Genomic DNA, 26,476 nt, shown 5'->3' with positions numbered 1-26,476 from the left:
GCAAATATGTGGCACAAGCATGTGCAGACTGAGACTGTCCTACTGTAAAAAGGATAGCTAAAAGCACAGCCAATGCTCTTTAATTTATGGACAAGGGGAAGTGATGACACCCTGCCTTGATTTAAAGGCTGTTTGACAGATTCCTGGAAATATGGAGGAGATTCTTCACATTCAACCCTGTTTCTGTTCTAACCAAACATACCCATATCAAACAGGACCAGTTTGGCTTTAGATAAATAAAGTAGATGAATAAAGTTGCCAGCCTTTACAGTATTACCTATGATTCCTTACACTTACAATACTGAGAAGCCCACAACTAAAGCTACACATACTTTGGTGTGATCCCAGTATTTCTAATGTTTGCCAAATGGAACAGGGCAATATTTCTAAATGAAGATACTATTTATTTCTTAAGCTTCAATGAAAGAATTGCAAACCAGTAACCATTATTAAAACTAATTACTTGAGGCTGCTTAACAATATCCTCTTCAGTTATGATGAACACAGTGCTTATGAAGGTGAAGCACCTATAACACTGCCCACTGAGCTACATGTAAGCTTCTTAACTTAAAATCCTTAGAGCTAACAAGGTTGTCCCTGTGTAAATGAGGACAGAATTTGCATATTTTTCTCTTATTAAAACGGGCTCCCCCCTGCTTTAACCAAGATACTGCATGAAGTTGGAACAGCAATCTTTTAAAAAAAACATGGATAAGAAAGCAAGCTATTTTGTGGCAAATTCCTACAATGTAGGTCACCTTTCACTCTCTAGGAAGACCATTTGCTTTTCTAATAGGGTGGGTTTCTTAAAACCATATTGAGTAGATAAGCCTACAGCAAGCCTTCCTTTTAGTCTACTTATGAATGGTCCATCTGAGAGAAAAACAAATATTGCTGCAGTGCAATTTGCTCTCCCTAATCATATCTCAGCGACGTTAACAGAGATACTTTGTGATCTGTTATGTACAGTACTTCATTTAGGAAGGGCTAGCACCTACTTGTACAGTTGCCAGTAATAGGTTGCCTCACCTCATGAAATAAAATCATTTCTCCTTTTCCCCTGGTGCTGTAATAGAATTTTTCCCTCAGCATGACATGAAACTAATCCTTTACTGTAGACAACTGCTTCTCATAAACATATGTAATATCCCACGTTACATATAGTCATGTCTCCTCCACATTTTGCAGCCAAAAAAAATCTTTAAACACGGAAAGGTTTTTAAATGCTGAGTGGGAAGCCTGCTTTTTTTTCCATGAGCTGTTAATGTTAAACTGTCCAGACCAAACCATCAGTGCAAAATTCCCCAGGCTAACAGCTGCATCACACCCATTCAATGGCTCCTGTTCAGCACACAGCGAGACTTTGAGAAATATGACAATGCTTACCTGTCTCCACCCTGACATATTGGGCAAGGAAGTGTTTGTCCATGTTGCCAATAAGTGTTCAGCACTGTATGACAGGAAAATATGGTGGCACTTAAAGTATATTATGAAAAAAACCCGAGTAACTTTTAATATACTGGAGATCTTGGGAATGGGGATTTGTGAATTATAGGGCTTGCATCTTTATGACTTGAGTTTAACCTGGAGTAGATAAAGCAGTGGAACAGGAGAGGAGAGCTGGCAAAGGAAGCAAAACAACTTGATGTACCTGTTTAGCATTAATTGCATTCTAGTTACCCACCTACTCATCTCTGTGCAGTTGCTCAAATTAATACCTTACAGTGGAAAGAAATCCCCGTTGTACATAAAGGAAAGTTAGTTTTGTATTTATATATCACTTCTCATACATATACTCAAAAGGCCAAATAGTGCATTTCTGAAAAGCCTTGAACTGGCTCTGTTCTGAAACACATGCAGTATGATACTGTTTTTTCTGTGTGGTTTTCCTCCAAACTAAAGAGAGGTGTAGGTTCAAGGGTAAAGCCAGTAAGTCAGCAGTTCTGTTGATCCACTGTCCACCTTTGATCTTCTGAAGGAACAAGTGTGATTTTTGTATTGACTAGTATGCGGCAGCCACAAAAGCAGCTCCATCATTTTGTAAGAGAGAATTTTACACCTCTCAACCACCACATGGGTTTCATGGGGTTCAGGATTTGGCCCAAATGAATGAGGCCAGACATTTTAAAGTTTCCCTAGTTTAAGTGGGCTGCAAGGTAGCCAACTGTGAGTGATAAGCATCATATTCTGGTTGCATTACAATGCCCAGGATCTACATAAAGGGGGATTGGGTACAGTGTTGTCCTTTTTTTCTGAATTTTACAATGTTAGTATTCATGTATATGTACCTAGTATTTCAGAAAAAATCTAATATATAAATGCAACTACCAAAAATCCCCAGATCAATACAAGGTTAGCTCAGTACTTAGGATAATAATGTGCTGCCTTCTTCAGCTGTCCCAAATTCAGGTGGTTTGAAACAGGAGGCACTGATGTCTTGCTAGGTGCTCTATCTATTAATACTTGGAAACATGCTTCATTTTATGGGAAAGGGGAGATTGGCAGCAGTGGGAAACACAACTGTTTCTTCTAGTACCATAAAGTCTGATTATATCAGACGAGGAATTTTCAATATTTTTAAGTCTAGGAAAGAAGTACATTTTGGCATGCTCAGAAAGAGTTTCTCATGGTTTCTTCAAAGGCTTGTGTAGTTGGACTCATATGGGTCTCTGCACTTCAGAGACCGAACAAAGTGAAAATAATTCCACTAACTTCTTTCTCCCCAGAAAAATTCAGAATGATTGACATAATTTTTTCTGTAGCAGGCGTATGAAAGGTTGGCCCAAGGTTTTTGTTAACAGTGGTTTGGACTATGTGGATTTGCCTTTTGCAAGTACAATGGCCATTACAAACTTATGCCAACAAAACCTGTACATCACAGTGTACAGTTGGTATGTGTGTGGGTGACAGATTTCCAGTTTAGTAGCATGCCATCATGCTAGTATGTTGTTACTCAGTGAATATTCCCATTGAAACATATGGGACTGTTCATACAGAAGGGTGAACATAAGATGGCAGAATCTGACCTTAAATTTACTTGAGAGAAACCAGGTAGCTTTTGAGAATTACCAGAACCATGAAGACCTATATAAAAATATAGCATCCAGGTGTCCTTATGACTGTCACACTCCCTTCTCAGCCTCCTCATCTTATTATTACTAATCATATTATTACTGAGCACCAAAAGATGTTAGGCAATGCCAAGAAAAAAATTAAAGTTTGTTTTATTTGCTCTTTAAAGAGCTTTGACTGGTTTGTAGCACTGTTAAATAGCTACCAAAGAATATTTGTATAAATACAAGATCACTTTTTGTAATATTGCACTTACACTCAGCACTAGATCTATATAATGCTAGAAATAAATCAAGTTACAGTCTGAGTGAAAAAGTCACTGTTTATCATTCGTTTTTTACTTCCACTACCATAAGGGTACTGACAATGCATTCTGTTTGTTGGTGCTTCCATTAAAAATTCATAAGCAATAGGTTGAAAGTACAAGTGAGGTTCATCAGAGATAAAATGCCTATCTTTAACAAAAATTAATTAAAATGTTGCAGGAAAGTGAACTCTCAAGATTCAAATAGCATAGGCAATAGGGCTCAACTGATGAGAAGCAGAAAAGAAATGGCACACCTCTAAACTCTGTAGCATGTGCACTGCATTGTAACCATGATTTTTAAGATGGGAGGGGTAGCTTCTTTTAACCCTGTCTAGTTTCAGTCTATTACTCATCTCAGCAGTTTCAGAAGGAGCAACTAGCACCAGATAGCTACTTATTACTTTATTGGACAAGTAAATAAGAGAGGTGTCGTGAGACAACTAGGACACTGCTAAATTCAGCTTCTATCGAATGTTTCCTTAAATCAGCAAGATTTATAAACAAGCCTTGGATCACAAGTGCCAAGCAGTCTTTTACTAGAAAAGAAAAAAGCCTTCAAAAAGAATCAACCTCCACTCCCCACGTTTCTTTTTTGTGATCTATCCCCTGGAAATCTGCTCATTTTACCCTGATTCTATCAGTAATGTTTCTGCGTGGAACTACTTAGCACAACTGACAAGATATTTTGCATTTCTGATACTCTGCTTTACAGCAAGTGCCTTTCTCTTTTCTATTCTTTGCTTTGCTTTTTTAAAGTCTTACACATTATTCTACTCCTGAAAAAAATGTTCTACCAAACTGAGCACAAATACCATTTACAGTGATGCTATCTAGATTAAAATTATATGGATGATCAATCCATGTACTCATAGGCAGAATATGATCAACAAATAGATATTAAGAAATATTTTTCCCCTCTCAGAAAGTCTAGTATTGTATAATTAATGTGAACTGGGACATCACTTGCCTTTCTCTGATCTATCCAGAATTGGTCACAACAATACTACAGACAGGATTTTTGACAACAGGTCTATTGCAGGATGGTTGTTATTATGAATACTAAGACCATGCATGACCTTGAAAATGCACCAAGAATTAAATTTGTGGATGAAAGTAGTCCCGTTGAACTCAACAGGGATAAATAGTGTTTGAAGCAGAAACTTTTTATTATACATTTTCAGAGAACCCGGAACAACAGGTTTGCTCTGACATAGCTGAAGCCTTTAGGCACTACTGCAATATAAACATTAAAAACAAATAATGCATTTATAGGACTCTACACCACCTTAGGAAGTTACAAATGATCAAAAACTACAGATTTTTGTAACTGCTACGTAGAAGTTTTGTCTTAGGAAAAACATAATACCGTTATAGCATCAACTGAGGTGGAACTGGCAGGTGGGGATAGGTCCCCATACCCTCTTGGCTCTGGGAGTGAGGAGCGCAGAGAAGCACTAGCAGCACAGCATGCAGAACTGGCAAGAGGTTTGCTACTGTGGTACTGCAAGGGGGAATTGTCACCTTGACATGCTTGTTAAGTGATCAAAAAAAGATCAGCTTTGGTGGCAAAAAAGGGGGTGACCTCCCCCACCATGGTAGCGCTCCTCCACCATGTGCTGTCACCACTTCTTTGCCTTCCTTGCTGCCATAGATGTAGCCATAACAGGGAGTGGAGGGGAGGGAATGGGAGGATGAGACACCATTCTGGTACCACTCCGTCCCCACTCCCCATTCAGCTGCCCATTGTTACCATACTGGATTTATGTAACTCCTCAGTAATTTTGGAATGCAAAAGAGTAACTGGATTTAAATTATATTTAAGTGAATTTAGAGCCTGTGCAAGATACCAATTAGAAAGCTACAGATCATGAATAAAAATGCCAGGTTATTCTGCTGACTCACCCTAACAGGCAGACTAGATGAGTGTTTTTATATCCAATGAAGGAGATGACTAGTCTCTTTGCCAAGAGATTTTCTAGGGGGTAGGAATAGAGGGTTCTAACTCGAGAACCTCATAAACAGCAAGATCTGACTAGCGTTCATATTTATTCTTAATGAACAATAAAGCAACACTCTAGGCAGTAACACATTTGGATTTATTTTGCTAGAAGTAGTACTGTATGCTTGATCTTACTGGCCCACCATTGGACTACACCACTGTATGCAGGAAGCATCTTGAGTGACTAGGATAGTGGTTCTCAACCCTTTTAGACTCTGATCCCCACCCTTGAAAATGCCAGCTCTTAGCTTTCACTGATTTTTTGACTATGGAAAAATAGTAGAGCAAGTCTTCTGTTGCAGAGAACACAGAAAAACCACAGCAGGTCAGAATGTGTTTGATGCTATAGATTCCTATTCACAATCTCTGGGTTTATTTTGTGAATCAGGTGTAGGCATTTGCATACCCAAGAGCGCTAATACTGCACAGCACCCAATGGCATCCTTAGAAAAAAAAGCAAAAACCTCACGGCACTTCAGGGTGCCATAGCATTCTAGCTGAGAACCACTGGACTAGGAGGGTAGTTCTTTCCCCACACCAGTTCAAGTACAGTACTTGGTATCAAATGCTGGTGACAAAGATGAATCAGCCGTCACATATGAATGCCTTTGGATTACTGCTGATTTGCTCTGGAATTCAAGTGGCAACATAAGAATTAAAGCAATGGTATGGAACTCATCAGACCCCACAGACTGGATTGGGCCCACAGACTGGCATTGTGTGCCACATACAATGCACACACTGCCCCAGGCTCCTGTTTAGAGAACCCCAGACTTGCCTCATGTGCCACATGCAGTACACAGGACTAGGACTGGGGCGGGTGCATGGTATGTGCAGGTCCAGTCCAAGACCAGGGGCAGCACTGCAGGCCAGATGATAAGGCCCCATGGCCATTATCTTTGGCACCCCTCAATTAAAAGATACATTGCTTGCTGTATTAGCTAAATAGAAATGAGTCAAATGCATCTTGTTGCTCCATAAATTATCAGGATGTAAATATGCATCAAAGTGATGACAATATAGAGTATACATATGCAAACATGTTTATGCATATTTTTATATATGAAAAAATACAGAGATGCTGTGTCAGATCTTTAGATGATGGAAATCAACATAGTACCACTGAGTTAAACTAGTGAAGTTCTTCTTGAAATGGTGCTTAACCCCAGAGCAGCATGTAACCTTCCTTTTGGGAAAGAACAAGTGTTAGTGCCTTTAACTTGCAACAGAAGAGATGTAGGACAGAAATTAGGAAAGCTTTCTATGGGTAATGACTAATGAAGAACCAGGATTACCAAGTTGTGTTATGGAATTTCCCTAACTAGAGATATTCAAGAACAAGTTAGAAAATCATCTGTCAGGAATAGCATAGGTGTAGCTGAACTTGCCACTGGGCAGAAGAATGGAAAAAATCAGCAGTGCTCAACCTCTGGGCCATGTGGGCCAAATAAGTGGCATGGGGGCAATCTGTGCCCCATGCCACTTATTTGTCTGTGAACCTATGCATCAGGTTCAAGTCCTGGCACCCCATGCTACCTCTGCCCAGCCCTGTATGCTGGGATCAGGGCTACAGGGCCCTGCAGCACCTCTGCCTGGCTCCATATAAGGGGATTGGGGTGCCATGGCCCCACACTGCCTCTGCCCAGCCCCACATGCCAGGATCAAGCTCCACACTGCCCTGTGTGCACCAGCCCTGAATTGAGCTCCAGGCTGCACAACAGTGCATAGGGTCACAGCCCACATGGCTCCTGAATCTTTGGGGAGCCCTACAGGCTGCATGATACTGTGTTAGGGGCTGATCTGGCCTGCAGGCTGGAGTTGAACACCCCTGGACTAAATGCTCTCTCAAGGTCTTGTCTAGCCCTATCTTCTCTGATACAGTAATACTATCGAAAGTTGCAGCAAAGTAGGCTTGGATTGCATATCGGGAAAAAAAGTATTTACTGTTAGAACAGTGAGGCAATCAACTCGACTGCCAGGGGACGTTGTACAATCTCCATCAGAGGTATTCAAGAACAGGCTGAACAAGTGCTGGTCAGGGATGATCTAGGTGCTATGCCTATGGTCTACTGTGGATATTTCCCATGCTTTTGGGCTTTACTGGTTGCCACATGGGGCCAGGAAGGAATTTTCCCCCCCTCTTGCTGCTACACATCATGGAAGGAGGAGGGGTTGTTTTGCTGTCCTTGGAATCACTGGGTGTTGGTTGCAGCCAAGGCTGGGGCTTGGGACCGGGGTATGCCAGTGCTCCTGGTGAGACTTAAACCCAGAAGTTCCTGGCTAAAGAGTCTTGACCCTTGGCTCAGGGTCAGACCCATTGCTAAGTGGGATCAGACTGGTATGGGCTGTGAGGGGTTTTTCCTTCCTATGTAGTGGAGGGTGTGGCCCTCTTCCTGGGATTTCTTGGGCATATTTTAACAACCCTCAGTGCAGCAGGCTTTTGGCTGCTGTGGCTCCCTGCCTTACCTGTGGCAGGTTAGGGTGTTATGTCTTGTGTTGTGTCAGGGTTGAGTGTAGGTTTGCTAAGAGATTCGATAATGGATCTGTATAGGATGATTTGGATAGGGATGATCTTACCACTGGTAGAGGGTTGGACTAGATGACCTATGGAGGTCCCTTCCAGCCCTACTTTTCTACGATTCTGTGAAATAGTTTAAACTAAAGCAAAATGTAGTACTAACACGACATTCACTGCTATCATGCACTTTGCCTTTCTCCAGCTCTTTTTTTGCTTGTCTAGATTGAAACCTCTTTAGGGCCAAAGGCTGCCCCATTTTAGGTTTCTACAATGCCTGTTGACCTTAGGCACTACTATAACAAACAAGAAATAATGAATATAGTCCAGGACAGATATGGCTCCATATTAAAACATTTTAGTTGCAGCCTCACTAGTGCTCATTAATTTAATTACATTAACAGTAGCCAGCTCAGAAAACATAGTTATGGCGTATAATAAAAGTTCAGATGAATTTGTTCGCCAAATAAAGATAAATATTCCTAACTAATTGCATTTCCTAAAGTATTGTTCCTGTCTTTCTCTCTCTGGATTCCCAAGAGGCGTTTCCTCGGGATACCATTAATCTGGAGCATATGATCACAAAGGGCATGGAGCAGAACATCAGACAGAGAGCAAGTTGTCAGGCAGTAAGTGGATTTGCAAGGGTTTGGTTCCAGTTCTGTCCATCATAGTACTTTTATTTTTATGCAGATTCTAAGATTCTAAGCTGTGCTTTATTGTTTTACGTCTACAAGAGATAACTTCCTTGTCATTGACCTGGTGCTATTTAAATTGCTATATCCCATTTATTATAATTATACACAACTTTATACATGCATATACACAGAGACAGGACCTGATTTTCAGAAGGCTGAATGCTGTCAAATGTAGTTACATCGGATGCTCAGCATCTCTCAAAATCATGTCTATAGGCAAGATTTTCAAGTGGAAAAAAAAAGAGTTCCAGGAAAGGGTTATATCTATTTGGGAAGACAAATGAATGTATGCAAGCAAAGAATGGAGATCCCAACCTTGTTTAGTTCCAGTATGTACGGGTACATAATATACAATTAGATCAGTGGTTCTCAAATTTTTTGGGGTCCCCTTAAGTACCTCCATGATTCATGTTACAGATAAGGGATTATAAATTAGCTTTCAGCAACAGCAGAACAAATTAGTGCTACCTGATCCTGAGGCAGGCACTGCTGCTGCCTTAGCTGCTGATTCCTACCATGATGATTCACCCGCCACTACTGCTCTAAGGCTCTAGGTGGCTGACTCCAGTTAACGATAAGTAACTCTCAGTCACTACAACCAGCTAAAAGAGATCATACTTCTTTTTCCTCTATTACCCCTTTCCCTCTCTTTCCTCATTCCTTCCTCTGACCACACCGCCTATAAGTTTGCTGCATACACTAGTTTAAGCACCACTACTTAGGGAGAATACACAGCTACAAGACACCCCAATTTCCAGCAAAAGTGTTAGGTTGTTCAGTCGCTGTGCAGAGCACCTCATTGACCTTGTATGTTCTTGTTATAACCAGACTTAGGTCTCCAGTCACATGCTTTGATCAATATAAACCACCCCTGGATGTTGTTCCTGATGCACTTATAGCTTTGCAACTCACAATGAGATATAGTTGGGGTTAATAACCTTCCCTATTAAACTCTTACCTGTTGTGAGCATCCATTGCTCACTGAATCGCTCCATGCACTCCATTTGATACCAAGCTTGGCATGCTGGCAGCACTCTTCCTGTTGGTTTCCCATCACCATAGGACAGAAATAAACATCCACTGCAGATTTTTGCCACATATAAGTTTCTAACTTTTCAAATCTTCTCTTGCTGGAACTGATTTTATCCAAGAGTTCCATGGAAAAGACCCTGTAGTTTAAAAGTGCATTTCTGAAGCATCAGCTCAGCATCAAAACTGACAAACTTATGATAAATTTGACATTTGTCCTAGGCATTTTTCTGACAGGTTAGAAATTTAATTCTGTAAGGAAAAGCTGGAACACTTCCTCGAGTCAGCAGCCACAATGTAATTAGTTTTATACTACTACTCACAGGGCACATCTACATGTGTGATTAACGCACAAGAATAAACTCCACAGCTTATTGTTCTGGAGTTTATTCATGCACAGCACATGGAGCCCAGTAGGAGCAGCCCAGGCTGGCAGGAAACCTGGGGCCGGGGGGTCAGCCTGCCAGCCCAGGGCTGCTCTGACAGGGCTCCACATACTGCAGAGGGGCTGGCTGGGGCCCCAGCTACCTGCTGACTAGCCCTACACTGAAGCACCCTTGTGCATCAGCCAGCCCCTCCACAGCATGTGAAGCTCCGTTGGAGCAGCACTGGGTTGACTGCTCCAATTGGGCTCCACGTGCTGCAGAGCAGTTGGCTGGGGCACAAGGGTGATTCAGTGTGGGGGCTGCCTGTCAGATAGCCCTGCACTGACACACCCTGTGCCCCAGCCAGCCAGGACAGTGTCTACAAGTGTGCTGCTGTGCATGAAAAAACTGCAGCAAGTTAGGACTTGTATTTGCAAGTCCTAACCTGCTGCAGAGCTTATTAGTTTCATGTACACTAATAGGAGCACATGTGTAGACACTGAGATGTTTGCTGTGCAGTTAATTAGGCAACTGCACAGTAAACATCTCAGGTACATGCACCCACAGTAACATGATACTTTCTGTTTGAAAGGAAGCATTGTGTTGCATCTTGTGGGAATACAAGATCACAGGAAAGTAGGGCTGGAAGGGACCCTCATCTAGTCCAGCCCTCTGCTCAAGGCAGGACCATCCCCAATTGAACCATCCTGGGCAAATGAAATGATTTGTGTTGTGGCGATGGGATGAGATTCTGTGAGAGTAATACAGTGGGCACAAGGATAAAGTCCAGGACCTACACAGCACTCCACGTTTGCAGGTAGCAAAACAGTCACTTGTAGCTAAATCTGGTAACAAGGAGCTTGATAAAACCAAACTTTGTTAAACTAGCCAGTAGGGGCTTACAAGCAGCAAGTTCCAGCTGCACTGAAACTACTGACAGCAAAACCACAAGAACTTTGTAACACATCAGCTGCATCTTACTGAAAAGCCAGCAATATTCACCAGATCACCAGGTTAGCTAGGTGTCTGCTGCAACAGTTTCATGTGAAATTATCAGGACTTTTATTACCATTTTTTTCCCACCCTCTTCCCATAGATCTTCCTTTTAGCTGAGGCAACTACTTCTCATTGGCTAAGGCAACTACTTCCCATTAAAATGTAAGGGCATAGACTAGATTACTCATTTAATGCAAATCATATTACCCCTTTGAGTATCCACGGAGAAACTGACTCCCTGAAGTACAATTGTAATCCTGTGCAAGATTGCACATGACCCAGAAAAATTTAATCCCATCAAGAGAGCATTTAAATGTAAATCATGTATACACTTTCCATCCAACTGATTTACAAATGTTGTGAAAAGGTGCTGTGCTTCCTAAGTGTATTTTATGAGCACATTCTTATTTGCATGATTAATGCACATTAGTTTGTTACAATGACTTGTTGAAGATTAAGTCCTACACATAAGATAGCAGTCACATTTTTTAATTTAAACATCAGTGTTTTATTGCAAATGTGTCTAGCTGATGCTGTTTTTCAAACCAGGCAATCTCGCACTTGAAATTTTAGTGAGACAATTTAAAACTGATTCTGATTTTTGACTAGAGGGCCTCCTGAGGGTCTCTTCCAACTCTAATTTTCTATGATTCTATGATTTCACAAATGTTGAGTGTCTGCTATACAATTCCCATGTGAAATGATATTGTGTCTTAAACACTTTCCTGTTAGGGACAGGACTGAGAGTTATCTTACCCTCAACACAGATCTCATTCTCTGTCACTTTGGGGAACTCACTGAGCCTCACTGCTTCAGTTTCTCCATCTGCAAATCAGGATCCCCCACTTGTCTCAGAGGACATTGGGGAGATTAATTCATTAATGTCAGTAAAGCGCTTTACAGTTCTTAAGCACTAAGTATAACACTTAGAAAAACAGAGGTGAAATAACATGCAAGTATCTTTGCATGTGAACTGCTTGTTTGTTTTTATTTCTTAACCTGTATTTTTTTGAAGCAGTATCTGCAGCAGAGATGTGAGGGAGGGGAAGGGCAAGTTTAAAAGTTAGCCAGTCAAGCCAGAAGATGGTTTGCATTCCCCGCTTAGAGATTAAGACTGGATGGGGCCTTCTGGATCACCAATTCTGCATTAACATGAAGTGTTCTCTGTGGTTCAGCTTTCCCCAGTATCACTTACAGAAAAGCAATTCCTGTAATGGGGTGGAGAGAGAGAGAGACAAAAAGAGAGAGACAGAGAATGCCATGTATGTACTGGCTTAAAGCAGGTAGGAGACCGCATTTCTGTAATGAAAGTTCAGGGTTTGAAAACAATCTAGAGAATGATCCTTGTTGGGCCAAGAGAGCATCATAAGCAGTCACACTACCTTCTACTGATCCTAGATTGTTCAGGCAGCATCAAAATGCTGAAGAGATTTTCCTGGCCAAGGATGTTGATTCCTTGACATAGACGGGGTATTAAAGGGAACTTCACTGTACTGCACCAAGTTTTCATAGAAATATAAAAGTTTAATAACTTTCAGGCACATCAAAGAGTGGTTTCATAAATATATGGATATAGTCAGTCAACCACTTAGGGCTGCATTCCTTTTTTCTTTTCTTTTTTTTTTTTTTATAAACACACAGTAGAAGTAGATGCATCAAATGATCCTGTGCTGCACTTATTTCCAACTCCATTATAGCCATTTTCTTTGAATCCACAGCCCAGAGTGTTGCAATTCTGGAAAGGGAGCATAAACCTTGATTTAACACTTGGCAGCATCTCTGTTGTTGGTGCCAAATTGCAATGTCAACATTTGATTCCATACTCTTGGTTTTCCTTGCCTAATCCTGATACAGCATTCACTGTATTGGAGGCAAATGGGAGGATACGTGATTTTCCTATTAACTTGGTAAGGCATCAGGAGATGTAGAGAATAGTAGGGTGGGTGAAGTGATTTGCAATATATAAGGCACGGAGCCCTTCACTCTTGTCTATCACTAGATGAGATCCAAACAAAATGTTAGTGGCCAAAAGTTGATACCACCAGAAGGTGCTATTTGACTGCTCATGTGACATGGGATAATGGTCTCTTATTTCAAGACCACCAATGTCTAAATCTAGGGTTAGGATTTGATGGTCTTCAGCTTTTCAGACAGCTGAAGGTCTTAGAATAAACCTCAGCTTTCATTAAAAAAAATTCTGTGCCCTTTTTGTCATGAACTAAACATTTGGCTGGGAAGTTGCGAGGATTTTCACTTACTAATATTTGGGCAATGGCAAGCTGCAATATCTCTAATGTTTCCCCCTCTGGAGCTTCCATAGTGACCTCCAGAGAGAGGACTGGATGGCTAGAGATTGCAAAGTTGGTGTTCTTCGGTTTGGGTGGTTGTTAACTGTGGGGTAGGGAAAACAAGATGATGCTAGGGCCATCCTGAGAAGGAATGAATCCCAGTGAGAAAGATTTAAAATTGTAGGGAACTGTCGAGCTCAGAAGGGAAAGAGATTTGAAAACCTCCTGTAAGTGGGTTGGTTCTGCCTGGTGCTGTGGAGGTTGGCTTTGCTCCTTGGGGTGTCTGCTGCTTCATAGGCTGGCTTTGCTCCCTTTGGAGCCCTTCAGCCAGTCCTCCTAACAGAAACAATAGTCTTGGCACCAAACAAATGAACCACCCAGACTCTAATCTTTTCATAGGCGGAGGGGAAAAAAATTATTTGGGAGGGGGAGTAAGACAGAGCAAAAGGCTTCTCTGGGGGTTGCCCAGTACAGGGAGGGGTTGGCAGCACACAGCATGGGGAGGGTATGGCAGATCCCACCATTGCACCCACCCCAGAAAACCATGTGGGCGGGGGGGGGGCATGTGCCCTCAGATCTCCATGGGAGGAGGTAGGCTGCAGCTGCGGGCTGCACCGGATGATTCCCAGTAGGGGCAGGGTTGGGCTGCACTGCACTTGAGGCAGGTGGTGGCAATGCTGGGAGGGAGGGATCAGGGGACCTACGGCAAATTTGGGGGTGGCTGCAGTCCCCCACATAGCCCCTTTCCAACATCACTGCAGCCCACCCTGAGTGCAGCCCAGCCCCTCACCCTCCCGCCAGGAAAAGCCCAGCTTAGCCGTAGCCCCAGCCCCAGCACCACTCCCACTCCCACTGTTGGAAGCCTGCAACTGGGCTGCCTTGCAGTCCTACCACTTCCCTGCATTTGGGGGGGCTAAGCCTTGTTACCCCACCTTCCCCTGGCCCAGCCCAGCTGGAGGCCCATTCACCCAGTGGCAGGGGGAGTGTAGGGGGATTGTCCCACTCACCTGGCCTGGCCCTGGCAGCAGGGGGCATGACTCAGCCCAGCCACATGGGTCCCGCTACTCCTATGTCCCACCACTCTTGGACTGTGTCCCGGCCGCTCCTCACATGCATCCTGCTGCTCCCAATTGTGGAGCCTCTGACAGCCCCCCACCCCAGACTGAGATTGACTGTCAGAGGCCCCCCCATCGACCAGTCAATCATGATCGACTGACTGGTGACCACTGTGCTGAACTGTTAATTGAAAGTGTCTTCCCAGAGTTGATACCTGGGCCTAGATCCCAGCACAATTAGTTGTGTTCCTGAAGTAAAGGAAGCTGCTTGCAACCCCTAGCAAGGCCAAGAGCCCCAGGACTGAATGATCATGGGACTCCTAATCATGGTGACCTTCTTCAAGTCAGGTCTAACACATGCTAGCAGAGTGCTGTAGGGAAATGTAGACTGCTTCTGGAAGGGCTGAAACCCATTTTTGGAAAAGGATGACAAATCCAGCACCTTGGACAGATACAAGGTTTACACACAATCTTGATTTTCTGCAGAAACTTGGTAAAACTGACTGATTGACTGTGAAGATAATGAGCAAGTTACTGACAGGCCAATCATACAACTGTAGGGCTTAATTTCTACAACTGAAGCACAAGAAATTAACTCTTTTCCTCCAGTTAAATTTAAAAACTAAGCTATGGCTTTAGATGGGCTGTTTTTTTGTTGCTTTTCTTTCAGAAGACAGAGGTTAATGTGAAGCTTCAGATGAGAGCCTTGTATCTGACATCCTTTCTTCCTTTTAATGACAGACTGAATATGCTTTGCTGAATATGGAGCGGTCAAAACCCAGGACAATACAATACATTTTGAAAGGATTCCTTGACAAGAGTCTAAATAGGTTTTTGCATTGGTTGGAGGAGGACAAAAAAATATAGTGATTAGGAGCTTTTGTCTTAATGAGGAGCAGGAATGCAACCCAGAAGTGCAATTATCAGAGAAAGGCGGGGGGGGCGGGGGGGGAGGGGAAGCACACAAGTTAGAAGATGCAGAAGAAAAGCTGCTGAACAGAAATTCAAACATAAAATCAGATCAAGCCCCAGACTATCAGACGCTACCTGAAAGCAAGCACAAAAAGCATTGTGAACTTTTGAACTCAGGAAGATGGAAAATGGAAGAAGGCAGCAAATGTGCCATCACTTTAAAGAGTCTGATAGGATCAAGTGTTATCTCACTCATATCATCATGTGCTCTCAGTCCCATGCACAGTCCATGGGAACATCAATCCTGAAAAGGAATCTTTCTGGCTTTATAAACACCTTTGGTTGGTTTGAAAGAGTCCACCTCCTCCATACACCCCATCCATGGAATGGTGGCTTGGTGAGACAGAAGGCATCCAACCAGGCAAGGAAGAGACCTGGAAACTCTGTTCACCTTTTCTAAGTTTATCAAAGCGAGAGGCATTTGAATTTTCAAAAAGATTTGATTTAGCTCTAAGGAGATCCATTAAGAACCATTTTGCTGGGGCTAGTCATTCTTTTCCCAATGGAACTCTATAGTTTGACAATTTAATTTCAACTAACACAGAACTTCCTTCTGTTGTCAACAATATTTAAGGAAAAATATATTCATGGGAAATGAGCAAAGCTTTTCACTTGTTAAACTTTTACCATAAGAAAAGTAATTTCCCCAATCATCCTTATATTCTATTTTCTCCCAAGCTTTTTTTGCTATTAAAAAAAATACAAACCCCTCCCCACATGAATCAAACACCATAACCAGTCACTTTTGAAAAATTCTAGCCTGTTACTAGTGCTTTGTGTATGTGCAGGTGTTAACTGATGAGTTTGGAGCCCTCAAGCAGCCTTCATTTTCAGAATGTAGCAATATGTACCCTCCCCCTACCAACACATGTCTCCCTTTTTAAGGTACCTTGAGGTGAACAACTGGACAACCACTACTCAGTCACATTTGAAAATCTTGGCCATAGGTATTTGTGCGAGGAACTCAAGACAAAACCTCCAGGGGCCAATGAAAGGCTCGTCCCATTTTCACAAGTGTAATACACACAACGCTACTCAATAAAGGAGGAATAGCTTTGCTTTACTGTGTTTTCATATTAGTGATAGATGAAAATAGATGAAAACAGCCAGAGAAGGTACCCAAATATTCCTTTCTCAGTGTTTCATCTTGCAATAAGGATTTTTTCTTTTTTTCCTTCTCCAATAGTGGATTTTGACTCTGTTCCATTTTTGCTTCGTCCCCAAAAGGAAGTCCTTGGCTTCTACACAAACCTAAAAGAATTTACCGAACATTTGGCGAGTATCTTCTAAACACATTTTCAAATAAACTTGCTGAAAAAGAGAGAGTTCATGAAGGATAATTACAATGAAAGTTCAAGAAAATATAGAACAATGTGCTCCAAGACCTAGTGTTTGTTGTATTTTTCTGAGGCCCCTGACAGACATTATGCTTAAGATGTGATAAACTGGTTAATCATGTTTTAAGTAGTGACCTGGCCACATATTCAATCAATTAATGGAGTGATAAAATGCATAATAAGTCACAAAGCTATTATACAAGATATGTGTAATAACTTTGCAGCTGGTTTCTAGCATACCTTTAACTGAACATGTGGCCAGTGCTCCCAGCCTCTGGAGCACACTGAAACCCTTCAAGACTCCAATATCCTCCAGAGGCTAGAAGTGCCCATCAGCTGATTGAGTTCCCACCTGGAAGAGCATAGGGAGCCATGCTTGTTGGTGCAGGGTGAGCCTGGGTCATGATCCCAAGCTCCCCCTGCACCAGCAACATGGTGTGATGGGATCTGATGCTTGAACCCCACAATTGTGCCTCCTGCCTTTCCACACATGCATGACAGAAGATGTGATTGTTGGGATCTAGCATCGGATCCTATCGTATTTATAATGTAACATCTGCCAGGGACCTGAGGGACACCTAGCACCTAATGGTAAAGTAAGAATATCTTTGAGTTTTGTTTTTTGTTCAGTTCCAGCTGCTCCATTTTTTCCCCTACAGCCATGTGGAAGAAACTAGTCTGAAAACACTGCACTATTTGGAAATATTCTGCAATATACCTGGTTCAGTCAGAAGCCTGACCTCAGTTTTGTATACAAATAACCAACTACTCTTAAGGAATAAGGCCATGAGACCATGAGAGAATCTGATACAACTAATGGTGACCAGAAGCAATACATTGCTAGGTATCCATGCCCAGTATAAAATAGTTAATAAGCTGTATGTTTTCACAATAACGTACATCTCTCTCCTACACATATGACTAATATCTATGTATTTTGAGCCAATCAACATTTGTCCACTACTTTCTGAGCCATTGACATTGGGACTTTCTCACTGCTACCAGCAGGTTCATATGCTATATATTAAAAATAATGAAAACTCTACTTAGGTTGTGATTGGAAGTGGGGAATCCTTACCTTCACATCAATACAGGACCTGATTTTTTCTAAATCTCTGACTCGGGTGGCATATGCAGAGTGCACTTCTTTAGTGAAGAAATTCTTCACTAGGGTAAGATACATAACTCCCTTGCTGCTTCATTACACGTGAGCGAGCAATGCATCAGTCCCAAACCTAATGCCAAAAGTAACATTTAAACCTTCATTTTCTTTTCACATTTCCCCTTTTGCCCTTTGGCTTTGGTTACACTGTTGTGTCAGCTAAGCTTATTTAAAACAAAGTATGACTAGCCATTGGGTTTGTTGCTGGTGGAAACAGATGCTTTTCTCTAAAAGTAGGTGGCCAGTGTAAAATGTCACACTGGGTTATTTTTTTAGGTGCTTTCCATTTTTGATGTAACGTTTTGTTCTCCACAAACTTTTATTAGGAGGCTTTATAATTGGATTCTAGCTATCCTAATATCTGTTATTGACCTTTTTTTTTTGGTCTCAAGGATAAAAAAATTCTTTTCTGAGATAAGCCATTTTATTTCAATTTCAGATCAAAATCAGCCTTTAAAGCTGAACTGTGAAGTTGAACAGATTTAACAGAAATGTCAAGGACAAGGAAAGATGGAGCAACGCAAACTATAAAACAAAAATGGGATTTTGCTTTTACACCATGACCAGTTGAACCCATCTTTTTTATCCAATAAGATTTTCCTATTGCAGCACTAAGACTTCAGATGAAAAATGGAAGCCTGAACAATGTGCAATTTAAAAATTATTTTAATCTCCAAGGTCCACCCAGACAGGCAGCTTGTAACCTTCCACCTACGGAGACAACTTGTTCAGTTACACAGCTCTGCATTTACTTGAAAAGTTCCTTAATGAAATAATATTTCCCTCAGTTTCTTCCCCTCTGCCCCCCCACTCCATTTCCTTGTCTTGTTTTTTTTCTTGTTTTTTTTTCTTCTTACTTTTGAGGAGAGGGAAAGGACAAAAATACTGCACACTGACCGTGTCTACACGTGCGCTTTACTGCGAGTTGATTAATTAGCTCTGCAGTAAAGTGTCACCATCTATACATACACCTGTATTAGGGTGTAGTAAATTAACTCCGCTGTAGGATAGTATTGTCCGAGACAAGCACTATCTTACAGCAGAGTAGCCAAGCGCGCTAAAATGCATATGTAGATGGTGACCGGGGTTGGCTGTGGTACGAGTGTGCTACAGTGTGGGGGCTTCCTGTTGGGTTAGCCCCACATTGTAGCACCCTCATGCCCCAGCCACTCCCTCTGCAACATGTTGAGCTGGGGTAGAGCAGCCCCAGGCTGGAAAGCTGACCCCTGGGTTAATGTGCTAGTTATACTTAGGGTCCCACATCCTGCAAGATGATCTGCACAGGGGAATCCCCATTGAAGACAACACAGTCTGACAATGGTGGAGGAGTCTCATCTGCGTGGATCAGCTCACAGGATCAGGGCCTAGAAGGAAAAGTGACAAATTACCAAACAAAGCAACTAAAAGGAAACATATTAAATATATGCATTTCTTTGTAGAATTGGTTAGTCAGCCAAATCAGAAAAAAAACCATGGGTCTTCCATTTAAATGTCAGATACCCTATACAGTAACAGACCTGAAAGCAAATGTTACATGACTGTTCCTGCTTTTCAATAAGCACAAATGCAAACAAATGTTATATACAGAAAGTCACTTACAACAGTTAAAATGAACTAAAAGCATAAATGAGGTTCTAATAGATGATGCTTCCACACAGCCAAAGCTATTTTATTTTACAAGATGTGTCTTTTGCATTAATCATTTTCTGAAAGCTCAGTAAAAACAGCCATGAACTATTTAAGCAAATTTAAGAGAAAACTTACAATGTAATATTTGCATAGCACTGTAAATCTGTGCACTAGTTTGGGACAGTTTTTCAGAAATGATAGTAGGAGAGATTGTTTTACTACTAACTTTTAACAGATTTAAGTGCAGCTTTTCTGAATTGCATAAAATTGCGTGTAGGAAATAACTGTAAAAAATGTACAAAAATATATACACATGCACAGTAAATTTGTACCTTGTATACAGTTTTATTACTCAGTTGTTTTGGCTAATAATGATGTCTGGTAGTTAACAAAAATAAATCACAGGTTTGTAACAATCAATTAGGTTAATGATGGTTAGCTTTCTCAAAGAATTTTTTTTCATTAAAGCTACAGTACTTGCTGGTGATCTTTATGACTAACATGCCAGTTTACAGTACCTTACTGGCTTTCAAGCAAGTAGCATTCAGATGTCACAACTCACAGTTCTGAGACAGCAGAAGCAAGGAATATATTGGGTACAGCATGTGTGTGTGTGTGGGCATGTGCATGTGTGTGCGTGTGTGTGTAAAACAAATGAAAGCTGAGAAACAATTTCGTGCTTCTAAAAATACAATTAAACAAAGACCCCCAAATTAGACATTAATTTAAAAAGAAGGTTCATAAATTAAGTAAAAATTACTCTTTCTTAACAATATATCTTGACAGAAAATTTATAAATGAAATGAGACAAATAAGATTGAAAAGTTGTAGCGTTCTCCTCCTCAAGGGACATTGACCACCTGAATTTTTTTTTAATTGATTTTTAAAATTCCAGTCTCTGACAGTCCCTGTTAAATCATATGTCCTGATTCTTTAGCATATTCCCTTTAAAAAAAAAGGTAATTTTGTTTTTACTACTTTACTGTTTCTAAGGATCTTTTCAGCAAAGGACAATTGACTATACAAAGTGCTCTCCAAAGTCAAAGTTAAACTAGGAACTGTTTTGCTAACTTTTCCTCAGTAGCAGAGCTGAGGTGTTATATGTACTTCATGTTTAAAAAGTTATACCTACAGGTGTGATTTTCAAAGTTGTGTTCCTTAAATTCAAAACCAGAGGTCAGCAAAAACCGAGCTGTGACATGCTGGTTTATGGACAGCAATTCACTATCTTGCCAGGGGATTCCTTATGATACAAATGACCAGATTCCAAAAGATGCATCTTCTAATGGCTGGCAAACATTGCACAGGATCTGCCACTGTCAGGCTTTCAGAAATCCCAAAATATGGTGGCAGGCAGAAAAGCTATTTGACTCAGATGTGAAATGAACTGGTGCACAAAGTGTTGAGAAAGTCAAGAAAATACGAACCTAGATTCCAAGACCAGCATCTAACGATGCTAAGGGGACAGACACTTTTTGGGAACAAATTTTGATCCCGGCCACATCAGTGTATCAAGTTTCTCTACTGATTGCAGTGGAATTATTGAACATTAATTCTGACACAACAATGATGAGAATTTGGTCCTTTACATGCCTACAAAACTAACTCTGTTTTCCAAACTTTCCGTCAGTTGTTCCAGTTTCCCAGATGAATTATTCAGTGATACCAGTCAGTGCCCTTTATTCTTCAGCTCCAACCCTTAACATGGCCTTTATGAGCTTCAAAGCCCAGCGTCATACAGCACCAGGGCTTGGAGCAGTCCAAGCTCCATCAAGGGTTAGAGAAACTAGCAAATGAATAGGAAGGGAGCAGCTGTGGCACACTGAGCACAAAGTTAGTATTAAAGTCAAGTGGATGAGCCTATACTAAAAGCCACAACCTAGAACTAGTAAAACAGCTACTGGTTCCCAACAGTTGCTAAACTAGGTACATCTACATGCGACTCTTAATGTGATGCAATAAACTCAGGTGCAGTTTACATATGCATCGTACCCCAGCCAGCCCCAGTCACCATCTACATGTGCACTGCAGTGGAGTAAATAACTCCACCATAGAGCAGTACTTGTTTCAGGCAGTACTATCTTATGGCAGAATTAATTAGTTTGCTCTGGCTTAATAGCACCACTCGTGTAGATGGTGATGCTTTACTGCGGGGCTAATTAGGCAACTCCACAGTAAGTATCTCATGTAGATGCGCTCACTGTGTGTGCATCTAAACCCCAAAGGGAAATGCACTGCTAACAAGAGAAGGCCATGATTCAATCTGCACATTTAAATTGGCCTATTTATTTAAATGACAATTATTTGGGACAAAACTATTTTGGATGTGTTTGACACACATCTGGCTAAGAGACAGCAAACAACACAGGTATTTTATTACCCGTCTTCTTGGAACAACTCAAAGCATTCTGACCAATTTGAACTCAGCATAAAAACGACCATTTATTAAGCAAAAGTGCCTAAAGTCAAAACAGAAAGCTTTTTGGATACTCCCCACCAGGGACTGCCCCCTCAACTACAAGAAATCCACACTCTTGGTCTGTTGGTTAATGATACCCACACCAAGTAATAACAAACTAATGCCCTCATATTAGTCTAGTTCATGTCAGAAGGATCAGGTACTAAATAATGATAGACTTATGTGAACAGTCTTCTTAAATGACATGCTTTCCTGCAACAGGCCTGTGCTCTGTATCAGTGATGCTGAGTTATCAACATACTTAAGACTCAAACATACACTATTTCATACCTATCGAACTTGCTAAACAATCCTGAGGGACAGGAAGACAAAAATTCACAGCTACTCATAGTAACTTTTTACAAGAAAATGTGCTGAAATGCAACAGGCATTTTGGAAAGCCCCTGAATTTGACAGGAGGCATCAGAATAGAGCTGCTGACTTAGCAAACTTGTATAAATTGGGAGATGGAGACAAGATGACCAACATAAATTAATATAACTGAATGTCAGGTTGCAGCTGTTCACTTTTTCCATGAATGCTACACAACTAGGAAAAGGCATATAAGCCCATTCATTGACCACAATTAAGTTTAGAGCCCTTCAAGGTAGTTTAGAGCGGAACAAAGACATTGTCTATGCTCTTTGTGCCTGAGAGAAACACTTGACTCAGTGGGACACAAAGCCAGTTGCAAGAGCAGTCTATTGACCACAGTTGGCCCATGGTCAGCAAGAGAGAATCTTGAGAAGGCTGCCAAGAGGGTCAGCATCAAGCCATCCCTTAACTGCACTTGAAAACGTGAGAGGATGTGACTTCCCCTTGCATGCCCAATGATAGAAGGCTGTCATAGCCCAGCATCTGAGATCTGTCCACATTTTGTTGAACTATGTGTCTTTTGAATTATGACTAAGCTCCAAAAAAGTCAGCATAGAAAAAGCTCCACTGAGCCTTCATGTTAATAACTGGAGAATTTGAAATTTAGTCAAAAAGTGCAAACAGCAATTACAGCTTTAAATGATGAATAGGGTAGGGGGGGAAAGACTTTCAGATTCCTAAATGTAATTACAGTGTAGACCTCATGGGTGCAAATCAAAGACAAAAAATTTCATGATATATTTTTGTTTATTATTGCTCTCAGAGGGCTTGGTAGTCAAATATACAAGCTATATTCTATTAAACCAGAAGAGTGTAAGATATAAAATCTATGCTCACTTTTCCAATTCAAGCCACCTGCTACTCTTCATTAGACACATTTACTGCAGCTATTTCCAATCATGTTAATTTATACACATTCTGTATATTTAGATATAGATATATAAAAAACTTACTTGAAGAAACGAAGGAAGTTCAATGAAAGATTAGGTTTTTTGCATGATTTTGTGTCCTGCTCTGTGCACTGTTGTACATTTCAGATTTCCAAATTGTTACCGATATGTCTGCTTAGAAGACCCAAAATTTTGTAAACAATAATATTTTTTATTATACTTTCAAAACAAATGCATGGCCAATATGTTATGATAATAAAAAAGGAAACACATGAAACATGCCTATTCTCCCCTTGATGTACATGCACTAATCCCATTGGATCTAACTTGGAATTATATGCACTAAGAGGAGACAAGTTCCCCAATACAGAGAAGGGAATTTTAACTTTTCCTCCTTTAGACTGCATCCCCCGCCTTGCCCCCCCACAATTATTAAGAAAGGGAATTACGTTAGGTTTTGCTCATGGGTAATTGAAAAACATAGCCAGTGGTCTTTCTGCTTTGCAAGCCCTACTTTGCTCATTACCAAGCAACTGCAATTTAAATAAGCTCAGTAGCATCTTCAGAAAGCAAGTGTACAGCATCTGTAAAATCTTTCTAACAAGCAAAAGTTACAGCTGTTACCCAATTACCTAAAATAATAATAGCAAGCCACCCTGTTTTGGTCCTCTGGTCAGAAAACATCAAATAAAACCAGAGACTTCTGATTATTAGCATTCAGAGTTCTAATTTTGTTTAAAAAGTGAGTGCACAAAGTGCCCAATACAAAAGAAAACCCCATCCTCCATCCCCAAATCCTAGCCGGTTTCTGCCTCTTTGAAGCACATGTTCAGCTTTCCTTGCCACTAATAAGAGTTGTGCACCATTACTTCAGGGCAGACTTATTTGCTTTGGAAGCATGACATACTAACACCAGCATTGTCAGTGCAGTGCTGAACTGGGATAAATAAAAAACCCTGCAAAAATCATCTCATTAAGAGACTCCCAAATGGACAGTCAGGTGCATGACAGGAGTGATTATTAATGCCCCCCCAACAAATAAAGGACTTCTCTAAGCTAGGAAATCACTAGTGTAAAGCCTGAAGCTAAAAAAAAAATCCTTGTAGGCAAATCCCTGTGGGAGAAGAGGTTAAACTTCAGCCGTTAGAAAATGTGAAAGGGGTAAAATAGCACCTGTCTTTTACCCTTGGCTACTGAGCAAAGGAAAAAAAAAACCCAGCACTTTAATGAGACCCAGTCTTTACAAAAGTAAGAAACTTTCTAACAGAGCTTGGGGTATGAGGAGAGCGAATGTCACACTCATGGACCTTCAGGACCATCTTCTGCCCTCATTTATACCTGTGGAAGGCACTCCCGCTGACTCTACTGGAGTTCAGCCAAGGGCAGAACTTGACCTTCAGACTTGAAAATATACGCAAAGGTTCACACATATTTATGAATGGCCACGAGGTTGCACGCACAGCAGCAGCCTACAAGATCCCAGGATGTGCATTTGGACAAAGGTAGGTAACAGCCAAAGTTGTGATCAGCAGTAAGTAATCATAATTGGAGATATTAAAAATTCCTGAAGATACCCAAAACTCACTCTAGAGGTTTTCAGTTCTAACAGCATAGCTCACCCACCAAATACTTCACAGTGTTTCCTAACGAAGTCAGCTAAGAAACACAACACAGACCACCATATATATGTTAGCACATATAAGGTGAAATCCTGGCCCTGCTAAAAAAAAATGGCAGAAACTGCCATTAAATTCGGAGTGGCTGGGATTTGAATCCTGATTGCTGCAGACCCTTCCTTTTCAAGTTGTTACAAAAAGAAAAGAAGACCTTTTCAAGGTTGCTCCACAGTTTATGCTGGTTATCTCCTGCAACAGTCTCCTGAGAAAAAACAGTGAAATGGGAATTCAGTGGTGATAAAACACAAACAGAAATAAGGAGGACCTTAGGACAACTAAGTTAATAGCCTCCTTAGAACAGGCCCAAATCGCAGGGTAACAATTCACTTAAAAACAAAAAGCAAACAAACAGAAAACCAAAACAAGATCTGAGGCATAAATATATGCAAAGTGTGAAACAGGGCAAACCATGCTCAAGAACACAAGTAGTATGTTGGGTATTATGGAGTTTTGTGCAACAGGTAGCGTGATGCTGGGGGAAGATTTAAATTGTATTAATACTAGTTAATTTGATCTACAGTGTGTGCTTATCAGTAAAGTACAGTTCTCATCAAAATTCTATTATCCATTTTCATGTGGTACAGATGTTAAAAGATGTTGCCTGAAAATAAAAAGCACCTTCAGTAAAACATATACAAATGGGATTTTGTCTGTAGCCATAAAGAAATGGCTTTTCCAGTGGCTTTCACCTAAGAAAGAGCTATCAATTAATTTACAATGGGTTGTCTTTTCTGGATTATCCTCACCATTAAAAAAGACGAGATGTTGGAAAAAAATAACAACTATTAAATTGGCTATAGCAAGAGGAAACGTTCAACGGCTCCTGTTGCCAAGTGAGTGAGATAGATCATCTGAAGAAGCATGTGGCAGCATCCAATATGCACCCCCAAACACAGACAAAGCAAGGTTATCATTTTTTTAGCCCAGATTTTCTCTCAAAGTTTGAATACAATGCTCCTTAAACAGGCAGAAAAGTTGATGTTTTCTCTTCTCTTGATTCTTCTATTTTTTTCACTCTTGGCTCAAGTTTTATTCATTAATATTAGTCACCACTTATTAAGGAAAAAAAAGATAGTTTCTAAGTGTTTTTTTTTTTTTTTAATGAAGTTAATTTGATACCATAGTCTGGCTATATGTGCTGAGCTGCAGCTGTCAGTTATTCCTTTTTCTTGAATTCTTGGTTGCCATAACTGGAGCCTTTTTCTATTTCAGTTACTCCTATCAGTCTACGAACTCCAAAGGAAGCTTTAAAACATAATAAAAGAAACAGGAGGTGTATTACAGCTGATTTAACAATGAAAAAATTTACACACACACGTGCATACAGAGCAGATTAGGTGGCATGCAGGACTTTTAGATATTGAGGGCAACAAATTCAGAAATCAGCGGTGTCTACTAACAATATGTAGCTTTGATCCATGCCTGCAGCATCCCCTTACTGAAACTGTGAACCAGTTACATGTGCTAAAGATCATTAAACCACTGGCCAGACCAGATTAAAAAAATTAAAATGTAATCAACGCTTATTTGCTAGAAGAAACCATCCTGTCAGCCTCAAAGTTGAAGTAATCAGTTAACCACAGAAAATACACAGTCAAGACTAGCAACAGCAATGCAAACTCCTTGGTACTGCTCTGACAATGTGTAACTGCC

At 40.9% G+C, this 26,476-nt stretch overlaps 1 protein-coding gene across 6 annotated transcripts in view; it reads right to left on the bottom strand.

The window, feature by feature from the left end:
• Positions 1-18,443: 18,443 nt before the first annotated feature.
• AGPAT3 (1-acylglycerol-3-phosphate O-acyltransferase 3) overlaps positions 18,444-26,476 on the bottom strand; it is a 149,167-nt gene continuing 141,134 nt past the window's right edge. For 4 of the 6 annotated variants that reach the window (XM_059720771.1, XM_059720772.1, XM_059720774.1 and 1 more), the window contains one exon: positions 18,444-26,068. In XM_059720771.1, the coding sequence (XP_059576754.1) occupies positions 25,980-26,068 (89 nt within the window). In that variant the 3' untranslated portion in view covers positions 18,444-25,979. The remainder of the gene's footprint in view (positions 26,069-26,476) is intronic. The other 2 variants (XM_059720775.1, XM_059720776.1) reach the window with 2 other exon arrangements.

The sequence above is a fragment of the Alligator mississippiensis genome, chromosome 1 (genome assembly GCF_030867095.1).
Source record: "Alligator mississippiensis isolate rAllMis1 chromosome 1, rAllMis1, whole genome shotgun sequence".
In the NCBI taxonomy this organism is placed as follows: domain Eukaryota; kingdom Metazoa; phylum Chordata; order Crocodylia; family Alligatoridae; genus Alligator; species Alligator mississippiensis.
The sequence above is the reverse complement of the archived record's forward strand: the minus strand, read 5'-3'. Positions and strand labels throughout refer to the sequence as shown.